General features: G+C 38.2%; 2 protein-coding genes across 5 annotated transcripts in view; both read left to right on the top strand.

Annotated features, from left to right (window-relative positions):
* The first annotated feature begins 4,255 nt into the window (after window positions 1-4,255).
* Window positions 4,256-8,364, top strand: LOC124174379 (50S ribosomal protein L1). 2 transcript variants are annotated; one of them, XM_046553491.1, is made up of 8 exons: window positions 4,256-4,320; window positions 4,742-4,887; window positions 5,424-5,619; window positions 5,918-6,097; window positions 6,491-6,605; window positions 6,982-7,100; window positions 7,949-8,046; window positions 8,159-8,364. In XM_046553491.1, exons 2-8 carry the CDS (start codon window positions 4,832-4,834, stop codon window positions 8,292-8,294), a joined length of 900 nt encoding a protein of 299 aa, XP_046409447.1. In that variant the 5' UTR covers window positions 4,256-4,320; window positions 4,742-4,831; the 3' UTR covers window positions 8,295-8,364. The 2 variants fall into 2 exon arrangements, with proteins under 2 accessions (XP_046409447.1, XP_046409439.1); XM_046553483.1 differs by having other exon boundaries at window positions 4,262-4,320; window positions 4,742-4,937.
* Window positions 8,365-11,861: 3,497 nt separating this feature from the next.
* LOC124174359 (cadherin-99C) overlaps window positions 11,862-18,353 on the top strand; it is a 111,178-nt gene continuing 104,686 nt past the window's right edge. For all 3 annotated transcript variants that reach the window (XM_046553423.1, XM_046553461.1, XM_046553451.1), the window contains exon 1: window positions 11,862-12,487. In XM_046553423.1, the coding sequence (XP_046409379.1) occupies window positions 12,485-12,487 (3 nt within the window). In that variant the 5' untranslated portion in view covers window positions 11,862-12,484. The remainder of the gene's footprint in view (window positions 12,488-18,353) is intronic.

Here is an 18,353-nt window from a genome sequence, read left to right as displayed (position 1 = left end):
ACCGTCTTCCAACGCGCCCCCACGACGGGGGGTTACACGAAGGTTAGATTTACAGCAAAAAATGAGGAAAAAAATGTATGGCGGAATACGCGAAACTTATCGTAGGCATTAATTAAAACGTAAGAAGCTTAGAAAATGTCATGTTCCGCCTGAATTCCACGACACAACTCGTCTTCCAGCCGCATAAGTGAGGGAAAAAAAATATTTGAAAAATGTATACCCTCAACGATAAAATTGATTACAACGCTTCTTTTTATAGTAACAAACGCGAACGTAACAGTCCTGTATCTATGAGGTACAATAGGAAAGTTCGAAAAAGGGCCTCTTTTATATTTCGCTCTTCTCCTAGATTCTTCCACTCTTTAACAAAAAAATAGCTAAAGGGCTGGGCTGAAAAAAATTTTCTAACCTTCTTCTACCCGCTCAAGGACGTTGAAATTTCGAAAAGGACTATTTTCGGAAATTTCAAACTGAGATGTCCTTAAATCTTTCTGTGGCTATGTTTCGCATGACGAAACAATACTTTTCATAAAATCTTCAATTTCATCTCAACATACGCCTGAAGCTTTATACTTTCATTTCTGCATTATAATTATGTAGATAACCATATAATACCTACATTCACAAAATGGAGCTCATATGAATTTTGTGAGGCGCCGGCGAATTTCGTATTCAGCCTGGCAGTGCTATCAACTTAATTTGTGGCCAAAAAATTTCAAACGCGAAACAGCCGGTTTTCCAAGCGAACCTCGAAATAGCCGATTTTTGAAGCCTAACTTGAGGTAACCGGTTTTTTAAACCTGACTCGAGATAGCCGGGTTTTCAAACCTGACTCGAGATACCCGGTTATCCTTCTCAACCTTCGAATATTCTGTAAGCTGTTTATGTTTCAATTAATGCGTACGATAAGTTTCACGTATTCGGCAATACGTTTTTCTTTTTTAAATTTATTTTTCCGGAATTGTAACCCCGCTGCAACCCCGCGCCGTGAGGGTGATTTGAAAGACGTTCGTATTAATATTGTATGTTACACATTTAACTTAAAAAAGATGAAGCTTGCGGAAATGACCCGCAAATTTTTGACGCTGCCTCCGGGACTAATCGAGTGATCGAGTGATCCAGTGGCCCAAAAATGGATGATCCGGTGACCCGAGTGATCTGAGTTTCGATTCGAGTGAGCCAGTTGAATCGAGTGATCCAGTGATCTAGTGATCGAGCAGGGTGGTGAGAGACTTTTAAAACAGGAAAAATTCGGGGAGATATGATCGACCATCGGGAGAAACGTACGTTTTTTTCTAAAAATCGTTTTCAATCTTCAGCTATGATTCGTGAATTCAGTTGAGTCAACTTTCGGAAATGGCATCGTTCAATTTCTGATTACTAGTGTGAAACGAAGCAATACTACGTGTTTTTCAGATCAAAATTTATATTTTCAAGGTGCACAACTTCTGGTTTTTTTTTTTTTTGTGTCGTAAAAACTGCCCATCATTACCCAAGTTTCATCGGTAAACATCGGGGAATCCTAAATTTTTTTCACGGTAAAAGCCAGGGAAAAGTGAGGAAAAAGTCGAAGCATTGACTTGAGCAAAATTGTCGCCACCCTGATAATGCGAATCGAACGATCGCGCTTTTTGCATAGCACGGTAATAAAAATCGCAGAGTGTGTAGTGATAGTGAAGAATCTTGACGTAAGTATTTATGAAATATATCTGAAATATACAGAAACACTCGTTTAACTGATCGTATTATTTTCTGTTTCAGTCTTCGACTGAAGCTGGCGCGAACACATGTCACGAAAATTATTCTCCTACTACGTGACTGTACGAAAACGGGCCAAGTATCAGCTCAACGATTTCTGTTACGTTGTATTACGTAATTGAAGGTGAATTTCGTGTCCCGAGTTTTCATTGTTTTGTGCAACTTCCTGTAAACCTGAGATGCTTCAAGAACTACTACATGTGAAAGTGTGGAGCAGCCCAGAGTCCAGGTAACGATACTTAGTTTAATTATTGATTGATAATTCTAGGTCGTACATTCGAAGTCGAACTTTTGTTATAGCGTGCAATGCATGAATATGAAACTATACAACAGTAATAATTAATCTGAGAACTGATAAACCAAAAAGATGCAGATGTGGATTTGGTTTCTAAAGAATTTTATAGGACAAGTCCTAGATAATACAAATTTTTTGACAGTTCAATCTGTCGCGCCTTATTGCGCGTAGATTAATAACTGTAATCAAACACTGTTTCTTACGCGTCGATTTTGCAAGCAGTGTATAACAAACCCCAGATAATACAAATTTTTTGACAGTTTATCTGTCGCGCCTTATTGCGTATAATTGCGAGAACTGGACGCAGCCTTTTGCGCGTAAATTAATAACGGGAATTGGACACGTTTTTTACGCTTAGATTTTGCAAACAGTATGTAAACGAGTTACGTACTCTCGATGTGCTGATCTTTCTGTTCTTCGGTCAATTTTTTTACGAATAATAAAGTTTTCAAGTTCCATTGCAGCTTCTGCGCGTGGACTTGATACTTTTTAGTTATGAGAGGAAGCGCGGCATTTGAAAGCCAGCGCTCAAAGCGCTGGTACTAAAATCTCGGTAGTGTATAGTGATAGTGGAGAATCTTGGCGTAAGTATTTATGAAATATATCTGAAATGTATAGAAACACTCGTTTAACTGATCGTATTATTTTCTGTTTCAGGGCAACAAAACCAATTTTTTAACAAATGCACTGAGAACCATGGAATGGTCAGTCGAAAAAGATATTCACTTTAATAACTCAAAGCACAAAGATATGTCGATTCCAAAAATTTATAATGTTTTTTATTCATCTATACAATTAATAATCGAAGCAACGAATATTAAAGCGAATATCATGTTGGACTCCACCCTTTTTTTTGACAGTGTATGGACTTATGTGATTGTGCTATCCATATCTTCGTCTGTTTCAGGTGATAAGACTTTGCTTGTTTCAGATAATCGTCCCTTTATCCGACCTAGCTAATCGAACCTTTATCTGTTTCTGTTAATAAAACCTTTTGTCTGTTTCAGCCAATCAAGCTTTTTGTTTGTTTCAGCCAATCAAATTTTTTGTCCGTTTCGCTAATCAAACCTTTTGTCTGTTTCAGTCAATCAAACTTTTTATCTGTTTCAGCTAATCAAACCTTTTGTCTGTTTCAGCTAATAATTTCAGTTTTGCAGTCGATAAAAGTTGTTACAATAAAACACGATATTTGCATACCAAATGAGCACGTCATCCGTGACAAACGAGAAAGAACTAAGAAACGTAGCTCATTCAAAACCAGCTATGTACTAAAAATGACAAAACGAACAATGATCAAATATTGTACGTTCGAGATACGGGTGATCCGTCTAAAAGACTCATTGTACAAGATGGAATACAGTAAGAAATTAACTCCCAAGTTCGCTTTCAATCTATATTGTAGAATGTTATTTAAAAAGTTGTATGATAAATTTATATACCTGCCTGATTTTTATATCACTTAACTGAATCCACTGTTAATAGTTTTTTCAAAAAATTATTACATTCACGTCCATAAAAAGAAAGGCAACTAATATGATAACTTATTGCATTTTATAATATTATTAATTGATTTTAGACTCAATTAAAAAGTACAAGAGAAATGTTTTGTCACGCAGTATACGTATAAATTTATTACTCTTGACAGAAAGGAAGTGATCGGTAATAGCTAATGGTGAGGCCCCCTAGCTGGGGGCCTATTCTCGAACTCATGCGATAATTATCGCATGTGAGAATCATCGCGTAGCCCAAACTGCATACAATGCAATCTTGTTACTCCTGGAGTTTTTCTACTTCGGCCTTTTCTTCCCGATTTTTTTTTTTTTTTTTACAACCGTACGACTGCGTATTCACGAATAAAAATACAAAGACAGTAGTCTTATATTCTTTTTTTCTTACTACAGGTCGGGCACTTTAGCTGGATTTTCACGGGCAGTAAAATATTGCGGCAGCGGGCAGTGCGAATGCTGCGACAGCGAAAAACTGTTTCAAAATGCGTCAAAATGTGTCGGTAGTGGCAGTAAAAAGCTGACCGACAAGCGGCAGTCTGTCGGGCTGCGCCTTATAGAATAGAAATGGGCAGCTACTGCTGCCGAAACATTTCCATGAGCAGTTCTTCGCTGTCGCAGCGCCGCGCTGCTTGCTGCCGCGGCATTTTGCTGCCCGTGAAAATCCAGCCTCAGCCGCCTTCCGTACTCTATCCCAGTTATACGTCTATGATTTACCAGCGTACACAGCAGCTCCTTCCAAGATGGCCGCTGCCCCCGGAGGTAAACCTGATCACACATGACACTGTTTCTTCCTTCAAATCGCTTGTTCTAATGCTGGATATCTCTCGATGAAAATCCTGAAATACAGCTCTTCAATTATGTGCGTACCCGACGTTCTGGCATTTGTCATGCCTGAAATTTGACGATTTACTTTGCTAACCTCACAATTCATCAGTTGATGAAATCAATTTAGAAGTAACCGTATTTAAAATTTACGTACCCAGAGGTTTGGTGAGAAAATAGAGATTTCTCAACTTATTGCAATGTCTATCAATGTTACTATTAATGGCAACAATGTACTGCTGGAAATGCCGGAAGGTTGTGTACGTTCAACTACCGTTTCGATCGGTTGACCGCAAATGCATACAAGTATTCATGCACTCACTTAAATGAAATCCTGTAATGAAGTTGCTTTTTTCAGGACGACTCTTTACCAGTATTTGCACTGCATATGTGAGAGGAGTCACAGGATGTTTGACAACGCCAAGCATATCGTTTCAAATGCGTGGATATGCGGCACGGCCAGGAACGCGGGAGAAAGCACGTAAAGCCAAGGCGAAGCTGGAGGTAAAAAAAGCCTCCAACGCCATTCCTCCTCATATGCGAAAGTCAATTAAGTAAGACTCGATGTATCGATTGTTACGCTATGTTGATGTCCTTAGTTGAACCTTTTTATTTAGTTGGAAAGTGGCACAGTAAAAGCTTTGATTTTATTCACCAAAGCTTGTGTCAATTATAGAGAAAACAGGATGATCGTTTTTCCCTATGACATTTATTAATCTGTCACCTCCTGTAAGCTATACTTGCTTTCCAAAGTAATGTACACAGCGCGTAATTCAGAAATTTTTGTGCTTATTTCAAACATTCTTCCATTTCATCCATTTTCCAACCAACTAAAAATACTCAGATGGAATGAATTTTCGAATACTCAAATATTTCAAAATCGAAATATCAAAGAAAAGAAACTTTTTTTCATTTCAACTCTTTGTTTCATACTTATTGTCTCAACAATTAAAACGTCTGATTGATTTTAACTTAATTCAAACTGTCTAAAATTCTCTTTGTCAACTCTTAATAATAAAACATGTTTTACCCTGAAACAGAGGACCTCTTCGTAGCAGGCGAATACCAGACATGAATAAAATGCCAGCAGCAGATGATGTCTGGGTGGCCAAATATCACTTGATGCGATTATATTCTTTTAACGAAGCGGTACAGTGCCACAAAGAGACACATCACCCAACTGTTTTGGATTCTCTTGACTCAACACTTATGGCCCATTTAGAGCTTAACATGAAGGTACCTCAATTTTGTTCTGAACAATATTGGCGGAAGAGTATTTTTCAGTTTAAATTCTGCTCTCATAAATTGTGAAACCAGTCTGGTTATTTCACTATATTTGAGATAAAAATAACCATTGAACCTAAGTTATTCAAAAAAGTCTTGACCGAACACAAACAAGCCACGATTTATCCATATTTATTTCCTACAATTAGAAAAAGGTAATACTAAAATTCTTAGCACCCAGTAAGGGGAAATTAATTTTACATCACCTTGCTGAGCAAGAATTTATTCACTTTTTTGGTACCAATTTCAGGCTACAAAAAAGAATAAATTCATTGAAAAGTTCAACGGCACCATTGGTATGCCATATCCATTTCAACAGGAAGAGGACAGAACTGTACTTGCTTTATGCAAGGGGGATGCTATTCAACAAGAGGCTACTAAAGCTGGAGCTACATTAGTTGGTGGGGGTGAAATAATTAAACAGATTCTGGTAAGATACAATCACCAAATGCCTATAATATCGACAAATTGATACTTTAATTACATCGGCTGCATTTGTTTCCAAAGGCAAAATTTTTATGTAGGTCTTCTGCAACCTTGATATATTAACAAAAACCAAGAAGTTGCACCCACGTTCTGGAATATATATTACTTCAACTGTTACTAAAAAATTTTAGTTCCTTCAAGACCGCTGCAAGATCGCTACAAACTCAATGTAATTTGTGAATCACGTCGCGAATTCAGTTTTTAATTTTACTCTTATGTCAACGATTTTCCGAAAATAACTGCTGACAATTGTTTACTGTACCCTGTTTTGTACTTATCAAATTGCCGTTCGTCTGCTAAAAATACTGATCGCACTGTTGCTCCTATCTATTTCAAGGCTGGAACCATTTTTTTGAAAGATTACACCATGCTGGTTGCCCATCCAAATATTCTCCCTGAGCTAACGGCTCTAAGAGGTTTACTAAAAAAAAGGTTTCCAAATGTAAGGGATGGTAAGTTATTGATTTTGCCCCAAAAAAATAATTTCAGGTCATTTTACATTCTAAGTTATTGCGAGAATACCACTTGCTTGATTAACTACAAAAGATTTCGCAAACCTTGCAATAGTTTGAATGATCAGTGAATTTCTTAAAATTGGCAAAATTGAAATTATCAAATACTCAATGAAATAGTATTTATTAACTCCATTTCTCGAATAGACAATGCGTTGCAGCTTACGAATTATTTTGTATAATTACGAAAACGTCACCCAAATAGAGTTGTAAATTGCTTAGTAAAATTGCGAAAACCATGAAACGTCAGAAAATTTTCAAACATCAAATAATGACTCCACAAATTTAATAATTTTTTTTAATGAACTCATTCCAGGCAATCTGAATCCAGACATCGCGGTTGCTGTGCATAAATTCAAACAAGGAATAATGTACAGTGCAGTGAAAGACGACCTAGAATTGGACTTCGGGACGATAGATACCCCCATTGGAACAGTAAGAAATGACCATTTTGGTTTGATTTCATTTTCGCAATTTCACTATTTGCTGAGAATGCGTCTGTCAATTGCAATCGTGGCACCAACATTTTGTATAGTTTCAACACAATCAAATGCCTTCGAAAAATCTATAAGTTATTAGTATTTATTTATGCAGGCAATTAGTAAAGGAGCAGTACAAATTAATTATTCTCATGGTCTTTCGAAAAAGGTTGAAACTTCACAAAAAGAAGAAGATAATTAACAAATGGCTTACAAATTTTCAACACTTTTACAATATGCATTACATAAGTTTAGCGGGGGTAAATGCTTTCAAAGAAAAAGAGTTTGGTAAAATTTAATTTTCTGTATAATTTTAAGACTGTGATAGACATGTATTAAATTTTTCTTGTAAGTACAAAAATCGAGAACGTGCTTGTTCTATTTTATATGGAGCGTTTCATAAACTTATTTAATAGAATCAATGTAATCCTATAAAATCTGACCCGTGTGAGGTTGATTCTTCCAGTATAAAAAACATCATTTGAGAGGTCAAGAACCTGAAGCGTTTCGTGAAATATAACATGAATAAAGCAGATATCCATACACATTGAGTCATACATAACCACAGTATAAGCAGCACATCACCAAATCAAAGTAGCAGTGACTTCATTTATTGTGAAGATATGTGGTAAATATTAGGAGAAACTTTCCGGTAACGTTTCTCGATCAAAAAGTTACTTCTTCGCGTTTCTCAGAGTAATTACCCACTATCAACGTTGTTATTATAATAGTAGACGCATAATGTAATATCTGTAGTAGTTACAGTGATATTTGCGTAATCATTCTTGCTGAAACTATTTTCAGCTGGAAATGGATACGAAGCATCTGGAAGAGAACTTTTCGGCGCTTGTGAATGACATCGAAACCAGGAACCCCGCACCCGCTCACTCTTTAATTACAAAGTAAACAAGGATTTACTTTATCGATACTGGTTCTTCGTCCTCAAGAAGTTCGAGGGTATTTGGTACTTTCTTAATACTATTTTTCAAATCTGATCCTTCTTACTAATTTCAGAGCTTTTCTCATCTGTCCACCATATCCGGAAAGATTTAAAGTAGACTTTGGACAATACGTCATCAAGTCAACTGTCGATAACACCGCTGAAGAGTCTGATGACGAGGAGTCCAATACCGCAACTGCATCGAATTAATAATTTAGCCGAGGGCTTTCGTTTGTAGATAAAGAATAAAAAATAAAAAATAATAAAATTGTTATTAGAATATCGCAGTGACTTGTCTCATTTTCCGTAGTGGTTAGTTTTGGTAAAACCTTCTTGTGATGCCTGCTTGAACCGTTACTCATCGCCTTTGGAAACTTCCATAAAGGCAACGTATTTTGCGAGAATTTCAAAATTACAGCATTGAAACTTTGACTGACGAATGCGCGCAGCTGTGATGCGACTTTTTCTTACATCAAAACTTGAGTGATAACGTAGATGAACATCTTTTCAATTTTTCGGTAGTGGAATCGTTCCGGTACAGTTTTTTCTATCATCAACCATCGCATTTAAAGTGTTGAGAATAAAATGTACGTTTCAATCAAATTCCACCGCGTAAAGGGTTTTCCGCAAATTATTTGTTCGCAAAAACACATGAAAAAAAAACTTGGTATAAGTACCGATTTATGAGTAAATTAAAAAAAAAACCTGATCTTACAACGGAAAAACGTTCTGTAACCTGTTCCCGAAATTCATTTCAAACTAACGACAGAAATTCAATTTGCATTTGACAATGGAACTTTCAGTTCAAACCTCGAGTACAATTCCGTTAAATTATAAATTTTGAGTGCACATTGCTGTCAAAGACTGTACTATCAGCCACATTGTTTTGGCTCACATAAAAATATGAAACTAGTGGATTTTTAGATTACTCGATGTTTTCCTTTTTTTTTTCTTTACGCGCAACGACACTTTGTATTAAAATTTACCACGCAATACCGAGGCCAGCAACAATGAATTAAAAATCACTCAAATAATCATTAGGAGACATAGTTGTCAGACTTACCTATTTTTACAACATAGCATATTTTATCGAACACAAACTATTTTCATAGAATATTATAAAGCCACAGACATGAAGTGCTGTGATTGATTGTACTAATTTCTGAAGAGTTTGTCTTCTATAATTTTAAAGTTCTTAAAACTAATACACACACACACGCGTATATACACGGTGTAAGTCCTACCGTGCAAGCTTCATGTGCTACACAGAGGTAACGTTGCAATCGCGCATTTCTATCAGAAATTTAATATCTCAGTCAAAAATAATCATAGATCCAGATTAATAGTAGGATTTCAAAGGAAATACTCTAATCTTTGAGACGCGACCTCAAAAATTCTTCAACGATAATTCGTTCGTCTGTTATGCTTGATCAAAGTTTTTCGAGCACTTTCATGTTCAACGGTCAATAACTCGACAAAAATCGTGCATTGTTGATTGTGCGTTAAAAAAACAAAGTAGGTCTCTTTACCCTAATTCTAATTACAGACGTGTAATTTTTTTATATACTGAAAAAAAAATGTTCTCTAGGCTGTGCGGTTGATTTTCGATTGCTAAAAGATAGCCGACAAACGGCTATGTTGAAAAATACGTACCAGAGCCAGAAAAATCGGCGAGTATTTTCTGAAAAAGCAGAGTGAAGGTAAATTTGTTTTCTTTAGAACGCCGCTGGGAAAATTTGACTACCTTTATTTTTGAGTCCGCTATCTAACTTTCAATGCGGCAAGAAATTTCGACCGATGTACACAAACTTTTGGCCGGCAGTGTATCTAAAAAATGTCTCACTTCTTATCCTTTCGCGCAATTCGAGAAATACTCGTCATCTTCAAACGAGAATCCCTTATTATTCTCGTTATCGTGCCAAAATATTTTTACGACCCGACCGCATCATCCACTTGGCTTATAAAGTCACGCCGAACCGGTTACTCTAGATAGGGTCAATGTTTAATTGCATAAAAACGGAGAGACGACTAATTGCTAATTACGCCAGTCTTCTAACGCAATTAACAATAAACGAGGGCCGGCGAAGCTTCGCAAGATCAACGTCGCTATCACGTTTCGGGCTGGACTACGAAAATCTTTTCATTCATAAGACGAGCGCGTCTTCTTTTCGAATATGTATCTCTTTGAAAGCTCTGTCAGATCTCAAAGACCCGCCTTATTCAAAACTTTCGGCTGGGCTTTCAATGAATGGAAAATATATCGCTTATCGTTGTTATATCCCCCACAAGCTCAGAATCAGACTAGTGATGAGAACAAAAATGTTTACTTTCTTCGCCGTTATTATTTTTACTAACAAACGTAAACGCTATGTAATTATTTCATGTTATAAAAATATTTATTCTCCATAGTTGTTTTTTTTTTTTTTTTTACCAAGAAAGCTCAATATCCTAAAGTAATTTGCATCGCCATCATTATTCGCAATATATTATATCCGGAAAAATTTAACATGTTTTGTGGATAAACAGAGTTTTAAAATACGATTATTTGTTATTATCAAATTATTTCAGCTGTCAGTAACGTACATAATAATACCTTTGCATGTTTGAAAATCATTTCAGTCTCACTGTTATTATATTTATTTTTCTTGATTTCGACTGTTTTAGAAGAATTGTGTGTCTTAGTAAATTATGCGCAAAATTTTTTTACGTCAGTTGATGTGGGCAGTGATCTACCAGAACGATAGATTACAAAACGATCGACAGATCCGATATAGAATCGTAGACTGAATGTTTAAAAAATTCTTAGAAAATGCAGTTTTCGTCATAGCGAATGACCACAGAAAATTAGATTCTTACGAGCTCGCGTGACTTTGAACAAATACTGTACTTTTCACTGTAGAAAATCATAGAAAGATTCGACACATCTATCGTATAGAAGCATTTGGCAAAAGATGTACAGAGAAAAAAGTGATTTATAAATATGTGGGGAAAAAAATTTAAAAAGTACAACAGCCGTAAACTTCTGCATATATCTGTAAAATCCAGCTTTCAACTTTTTCGTATCGATGACAAAAAATGATGTCAATTTGCCATTTTTCGATACCACTAGTTTCTTTTTCTAATCACTAGGGGCGTCATTGGTAGTCTAAATCCAGAGTTTCGACCAGATTCTGAAGTAGCTTCAGCCGCCATAATGGAATTTATGTGGGATTTTCATTTTTTCGAATTACTCACCCATTTTCGATTCTATTAAAATGGTCACAGCTAGACTTGCAGGAAATTTCATTCACTACAACTCTGGTCGCAACATTTTTTTGCCTACGGTCAAAATTTCCCGACTTAAACAATAAATTCAGGACGATTGTCGAAGCTATTGAAGATATTTGGTCGAAATTTTGTATTTTTACTATTAATGATCCCCCTTTCCCAACGTTTAGAAATATCGAATAGTGGTATCGAAAAATTGCAATTTTAGGTGCTCTTTTTTGTACATAGCGACTGGGCTACTATTTACGGAAACGATAATTAAACGCATGGTGGTAAGACAGGGAGATGCGTACGTGAAAGGCTGAGCGCAAAGCGGCGCAAAGAGGCGCAAAGAGGCGCAAAGAGGCGAGGAGAGAGGGGGAGGGGACCTTCCACTGGGACTTTGCGTCGTCGGCTAATGTAAGAAAGAGGTACAAGAGAAGGGAGGCTATCCGTTGGAAAGGAAAGGAAAGGAAAGGCAAGGAAGGGGACCCCGATCGGCCCCGACGGCACTTTGGCGTCTACCTGAGCGCCGAGCACTCAGTCCGAGTCCGCCAGGTTTAAAATCCAACGCGCGGTGCGGCCGAGTTGCCTGTTGATCGCTGTCAAAACACTTGTGTCAACAGCCCCTGTTGTTGTACTACGGAATTGATAAGGCGCGAGGAGACGCCTCGTATTCACGGGTGAACTCGAAGACCTCGACAACAAACGCCGAGTTATCGTTGTGCCGATCCGATATTAGGGTCACGTGTCCGTTGCCCCAGTGACACGCGGTACATTCGCCGATTTGCTCCGCTTCGCCTCGAGCGAATCGCTACTCGCGCGATCCTTTTCTTGTGCATGTGTCGTGCGGTGCTGTGCGGGGTGAATACCTACCTACGAAACGGATTTATCAGTATCCTAGTCTTTAGAGCGCACGAATCTATCGGTCTATGCGGTAAAAATACCTTGTCAGTTCTCTATCTTTTTTTTTTTTTTTTTTTATACTCCGCGTCGTTCCTAAAAGTGAGAAATTTCATCAACGCCACCGTGTGCCCGTTACTGTGACTGTGATCATTGTGACATGCCGATCTGTTGACTTACCTCACACCTCATCCTCCAAAGCGGATATGCAGATACTTTGCTACTGGAACGGATACTGACTTTCGCCGATCATGGTACGTCTTTTACTCCGTCGAGATCCATGGGTATAGATATAAATTATAAAGTTCACGAGGAAATATCTTCGTTTGATCTTCCCTGATCGCGTCCTGTTAGTCTACGTACAACGTTTTGAGTCTACGATGACACTGTCATCGAGTCTATCACACATGGCTGTAGCTCAACAGAGTCTTGAGACAAATGTTGAAATTCTTTACGCCCTGACGCATCGAATAATGAATATAGGCAGTAAGGTCTATCGATTCTACTTCTGCATTCTAGAGCCATGTATTTCTGTTGACTCACGTTGACTAACTGAAGAGGAAAATGATCGATAGCAGAAATGGTATGAGGATGAAGCTAGTAACGTTACCGTAACAGTGGATGTTTAGGAGTAATAATCGTCTCAAATTTGATGAACCATGATAAACAAAACATACTCATATTTTTAAAAGCCAAGCCCTTGAAAATCGTTCAGGAATTTCACAGTAATGATATTATCCCTGATGATTCGTTACGTTAATCTTATTAACTTCAGCCTCGTGAAATGGTAAGAAGTAAAATTTTCAACGCTGCTTTCACATTGGAGTTAAGAATGCAATTACCTATTAATTAGAACACGGATGGTAAATTGGCTTCGAATGGGGCCGGGGAAATTGCGGATTATTCAGATTGCCATCAACAAACCTGTGAATATTGTAAACATCAGTTGCGAAAATATAATGACGCAGGTGAAAAATCATCAGCTATGGGGATCAAACGTAGGTGAGAAAACTAAGGGCATAGGTACGAAGAGATCAGAGACCTACAGATAGTAAGTACACTACGGGTTTGTTGCACACACACCTGCGGAAAGTTTATTAGCTCCTTCCGGAGTCCAACTTCCGGTCTAGCCCTGCGAGTGGATCGAAAAGAGATCATATCGGTTCGTTGATTAATATTTGCAACCGGTTAGAATCCCTCAACTCCAATGATTTCAATGAGATTATGACGTTGTCGACATCCCAGGTTAGAGCCAATAAATAATCGAATATGTAATTCATGCAAAAATACAGTGTTGAACGAGCAAACATCATAAGAAATAAAATCGGACGATTCCCAGATACTAACAAACTTAGAACTCTATTTTATTTCTGAAAATGTATTACACATTCCGTTTTTGATCTGCTAAAAGCTTTTTAATCGGAGGTAGAATACGTTAGCGAGTTGACATTCTTGACATTGACATATTAAGGCTTGAAATTCAACTTGAAAATCGAACCGTAAGAAATATTGTTCGTTTAATATAAAATGCACTTCAGAGCTTTCGTGAACAAAAGAAGTGAGCAAGTGATACGGATATAAAAATATTTAGACATTGCAATCTCTAAGTCACTTGATGTTCACGGGTAAAAAACGAGGGAAAATATGTTCTGATGAAGTAATTTAATTAAACTATTTGTTTCTCAAACTACATCTTAAGTTCAAGTCGCAATCTCTCGAAAAATGTTGAAAACGTACATTTCTGTTTCCAAATTCAATTAACCGTCAAACTGGATGCGGCTGATCTTTTTGTGGTTGACGCGGAATTCTGGGGCAAAAAATCTATAAGAATCACTTAGATTCATTTGAAATGACTGTAAAAAGTCTGCTTGGTCGAACTGTAAAATTGGTGATTCGCTGCAGTCTAATTCTCTTGCAACAGAAGAGCAGAATCATAACCGAAGGTCAAATTGCTGGTTTTACGGATTTCCGATCCGGGCTCATGAATCATGAATCGATGGGTTTTTCAACGCTTCTACATTCTTGGCTTTTTAGATTTCAATATTGCTTCAGATGCCACACCGCATTGCAAACAAACAAGCGCGATACTTGCTAGAAAATTAATTTAAAAAATATAACGCGTTAATCTAACTGAACATACATTGTGAGTCAAAAACCAATCTTTTCTCGTACTTATTGTTAGTAAAATGCAAAATACACGTGATTGCCTAATCCCTTATCGCGTGCGGTGAGGTAATAATTCTATTTTTTTCTGACTCTTTTGCGAGCTGAAATTGCCTGCAGCTACGCACTAGAGCGAACACTTTTCAATATACGTACTACGGATTTACTCAATAGCGAAGACCGCGTAATATGCCGTGGAAGAAAGTTACTTCACAGCTTCCGCGTTTTACCCTTTCAATCACGCAATTCAGTTACCTGAGAATGCAAAAAAACAAAAATTCGGGATTTTCCAATAGAACATTAAAAAAAAGGAGAAGAAAAAAGATTGCCACTGCGAATGAAAGGGTTGAGAGTAGTCTTCCGTTCGTTCAATTGCGACACAAATTAATTGCATCAAGAAGTAGACTTTGATACTAGACAAATTTGAAGGATTCGACTCAGGCTTGTCGTTGGCTGTCAGTTTTTCTGTCTAATGCAAGACTTGCATTTCGACATGAACGCCATGTTGATTAGACTGGATGCTTGTGGGGCCCCGCTTGCACTAGTCCTAAGTCCATGCCTAGAAGAAGTAAAGTAAATTCGGAGAGTTTAGAGCTGGAAGAAAACCGGCTCGAGTAGCGCACGCGTCGCCCGAGTCTTGCACGCGTGTTTCCAAGCCGGTGTTTTTTCATCGCCAACGCCATCTTCGATAGAAACCTGACCGCCCTGCATCACCGGATGCACCTACGTTATACTCTCCCTCTTATATGTACCTGCGAACCCTCAACGGAAATTTCCGAAATACCGAAACTGCCGAAACGAACCCCGGATGGCCCTTCAGATCGGAAAGATTAAGGTCATGTATTATTCCTACCCTTACCTACTGAGTACCTTTGTTCATTTAATATATGAAGAAAAAGGGGTGGGTTTACTCAGTCGGTAAGGGTAGGAATACTACATGATCTTAATTGAGACAGCTCTGGATATACGGCGTCTCAAAATGTCCCGGGCTGCTTATCCAAGACTCTGTATACAGACCTTGCAGTGAGGCGTCACGTTACTTTGATGTAACTCGATCGGGGAAAAAAGTCAACACCACCTATACTCAATTTGCAACCATAGTTTCATTCAATTTTAAAACTGTTAAAAATTTTTGTACCACATTTTCTAGCCATGAAATACTTGGTATTCTGTCCAACATTGCCATGGACATTTCTGACAATAAGAGTGTTTCATTTTTACCCATGCATTAGAGTGACAATAGCAGTCACATGAATTCATAATGGGGAAATTAGATCGTATCGAAGTTAGTAACACTATCGCAACGATTCATGCTGAGGCAAAACCGTATTTCGCGATTTTGGAATTGTTTGAAATTCAGTGAACCGTAATAAAACAAAATATACTCATCCATACCGCAGCGTTTTACCAAATGAGATTTTATTATGGTACAAAATTTCCCCTCTCCACTTCGATGGAAATGTTTATTACATGTGGACCACTAGAAACTAATCAATCGAAGCTTTGCCGCTGAGCTTTAGCTTATAGAATGAATGCCCGTTACGATTTGTACCGCAGTATAATAGAGGATTCCAGCAACGTTTACAAAATAATTTCTCGTTTTATTAAGATTCGATTTTAATAGAAACGTTTCTGTCGACAGATTCGTGATCGGTGTTAAACAAAAAACGTGTACCACACATTGACTCTAATATACGCAGCCCGGTTTGCGTTACCAAAGATTGATCCATTTCTGTCGGGTACAGTGTAATCAGATTTTTTTATTGAGACGTTTAAAATACCCGATTACTTCGGGCCATATATTTGAGATAATCTTGATACACGTATAGTGTAATATAACGACATGTGTAATACAGGCACATAAATCGCCGTCACACGAGATCGATCTCCGGTAATTTGCGACCGATTTATCTAGAGTCCAAAAGTCCCCCATACGTACGTTTGATTCACGCGTAATAGCTGGGAGCACAACAGTGCAGGGCATTTGGTAGATCCGTGGCGAAGCGATGCAGGGTATTATCAGATCAGCTCGCTTCATCTTCTCCGAAGCCACCTGTTTGCCCGAAGAATACGCTTGAGGCGCGTAGCAGGTCGCGGATCGATCGATCCCTCTGCATATGAATACCGATCGACACAGTAATAGGAATTGATGATCGCCAATTGTTGCCCGGCGGCGCAATTGGGATGGAAGAAACAGTTTTTCCTAAAGAACTTTTCCAAATATTTTGTATTTTTTGAATTTAGCGGATATTTTACTACATCTTCGAATACTTTGATATCGTTTGTGTATGAATCACGAGAATCCAGAATATTGTAACCCCATACAATACCCGGTATGGTATCTACGATATTGGCTATTGATCAATGAAAGGGTCTCGCTTATCGTGAATCGAGCAAACTAGTATCATGCTCGTGACAAATAGTTTTCTGATGTTGAAAACATGCTGTTGACAAATTGCCTGTTTATGTTCAACATTAAATGTATTCGTTGCAAGCTGAAAACTGTTTATTGATGTGTAAGATATAAGACAAGTGTATAAGACTGTAATTTACTCTTTGGCGGGAGTGAACTGTGAAATTTTTTTTAATGGTTAGATCCTTTTTATCCCATAGTTTGATCTAACCACCGAAATAACTAGAAACGCGCGGAATTTTTAAGAGCATAAGTACGTCTTCCAGTTTCAGAGTTCCACCTCTAGTTGATCCTCATCCTTCTGAGAAATCCGTAGCCATGCGCTGTGTAATACGAAAACTTGGAAATCATGCAGGAAACACGAAGCGCTTCCCTCATCGATAACAACCGATATCCCGAAACCTGTGTAGATCTTTCCACTTTTGCTTATTAACGCGTCACGAGGAGCTGCCAACCTAGGCATATTGTGCATTGCGTCGCGTCGTGTTGGCTCACGGACTGCAGCCTTTCCAGGTTTGCGTATATTGTACACTTGGCTGCAGTGATTCTGAGATGGTTGATCTTTTCGACGAGTTCGTTATGTTGGCAATGCAGATTCAACGTGCAGCGCCACCATCGGCCAGTTCCGAAATAGGCTCAATCTTGAAAACATAACACTACCTATGGCCGTCGAATTATGTATTTTTGGCTTGGATTCGATAACATAACATAACCCATGACCCCTGATGTTTTTTTCATTTTTGGGATGGATTCGATAACATGATATAACATAACTCATGACCGTCGAATTTTATATCTTTGGATTGGATTCGATAACATAATAAAACATAACTCATGACCGTGGAATTTTGTATTTTCGGGCTGGATTCGATAACCTAACATAACCCGTGATCGTTTATGTTTTTTTCATTTTTGGGTTGGATTCGACGGTCCTGTGTAACGTAATGTTCACAAAGATTCAGTCTGTTCCGCAGATGGCCGGCGGTGGCACTGCGGGCCGATTCTACATTGCCAACGTAACCGAATCGTCGGAAAAATCAGTCGATTCAGAATCACCACAGCTAAATGTACCTTCAACTGTAATATATTAAAAAAAAGATATATATAATCAGGTAAATCCGAGAGACCGATGCGTATTCGAAGCCTCTTGCGATACGCCGATGAATCGTTGACGCAGAATTTAGCGCCCGCAAGTACTGTTACACGATTCGTGGTGAAGAGTGGCACGCCGGTGAAGAGCCGAAAGGAGGCCATCGGCGACCTGGCCGTCAGAGCCGTGGCATCACCGTTATGTTTGCGCCCACGGCGTCTCCCCTTTACTCTCCTCCGGTAGTATAGTCACCACGTGTTGCACCTTGCTGATAATTACTCCCGCGTACAGTGATCGCCCTGGTGGAATCCGTCCCATTGAAATTGAACTGAAGTCACACTTAGATTTCACTTCGATTACACTTATTGTCTAATTTCACGGTGTTGTTGAGAATTTTCTATATACTGTATTTTCACTATAATTAAAAGCATACCAAAGACTCACCGAAAAATCA

Source organism: Neodiprion fabricii, chromosome 1 (genome assembly GCF_021155785.1).
Source record: "Neodiprion fabricii isolate iyNeoFabr1 chromosome 1, iyNeoFabr1.1, whole genome shotgun sequence".
NCBI classification, from domain to species: Eukaryota; Metazoa; Arthropoda; class Insecta; order Hymenoptera; family Diprionidae; genus Neodiprion; species Neodiprion fabricii.
This window is presented reverse-complemented; position numbering and strand designations above follow the sequence as displayed.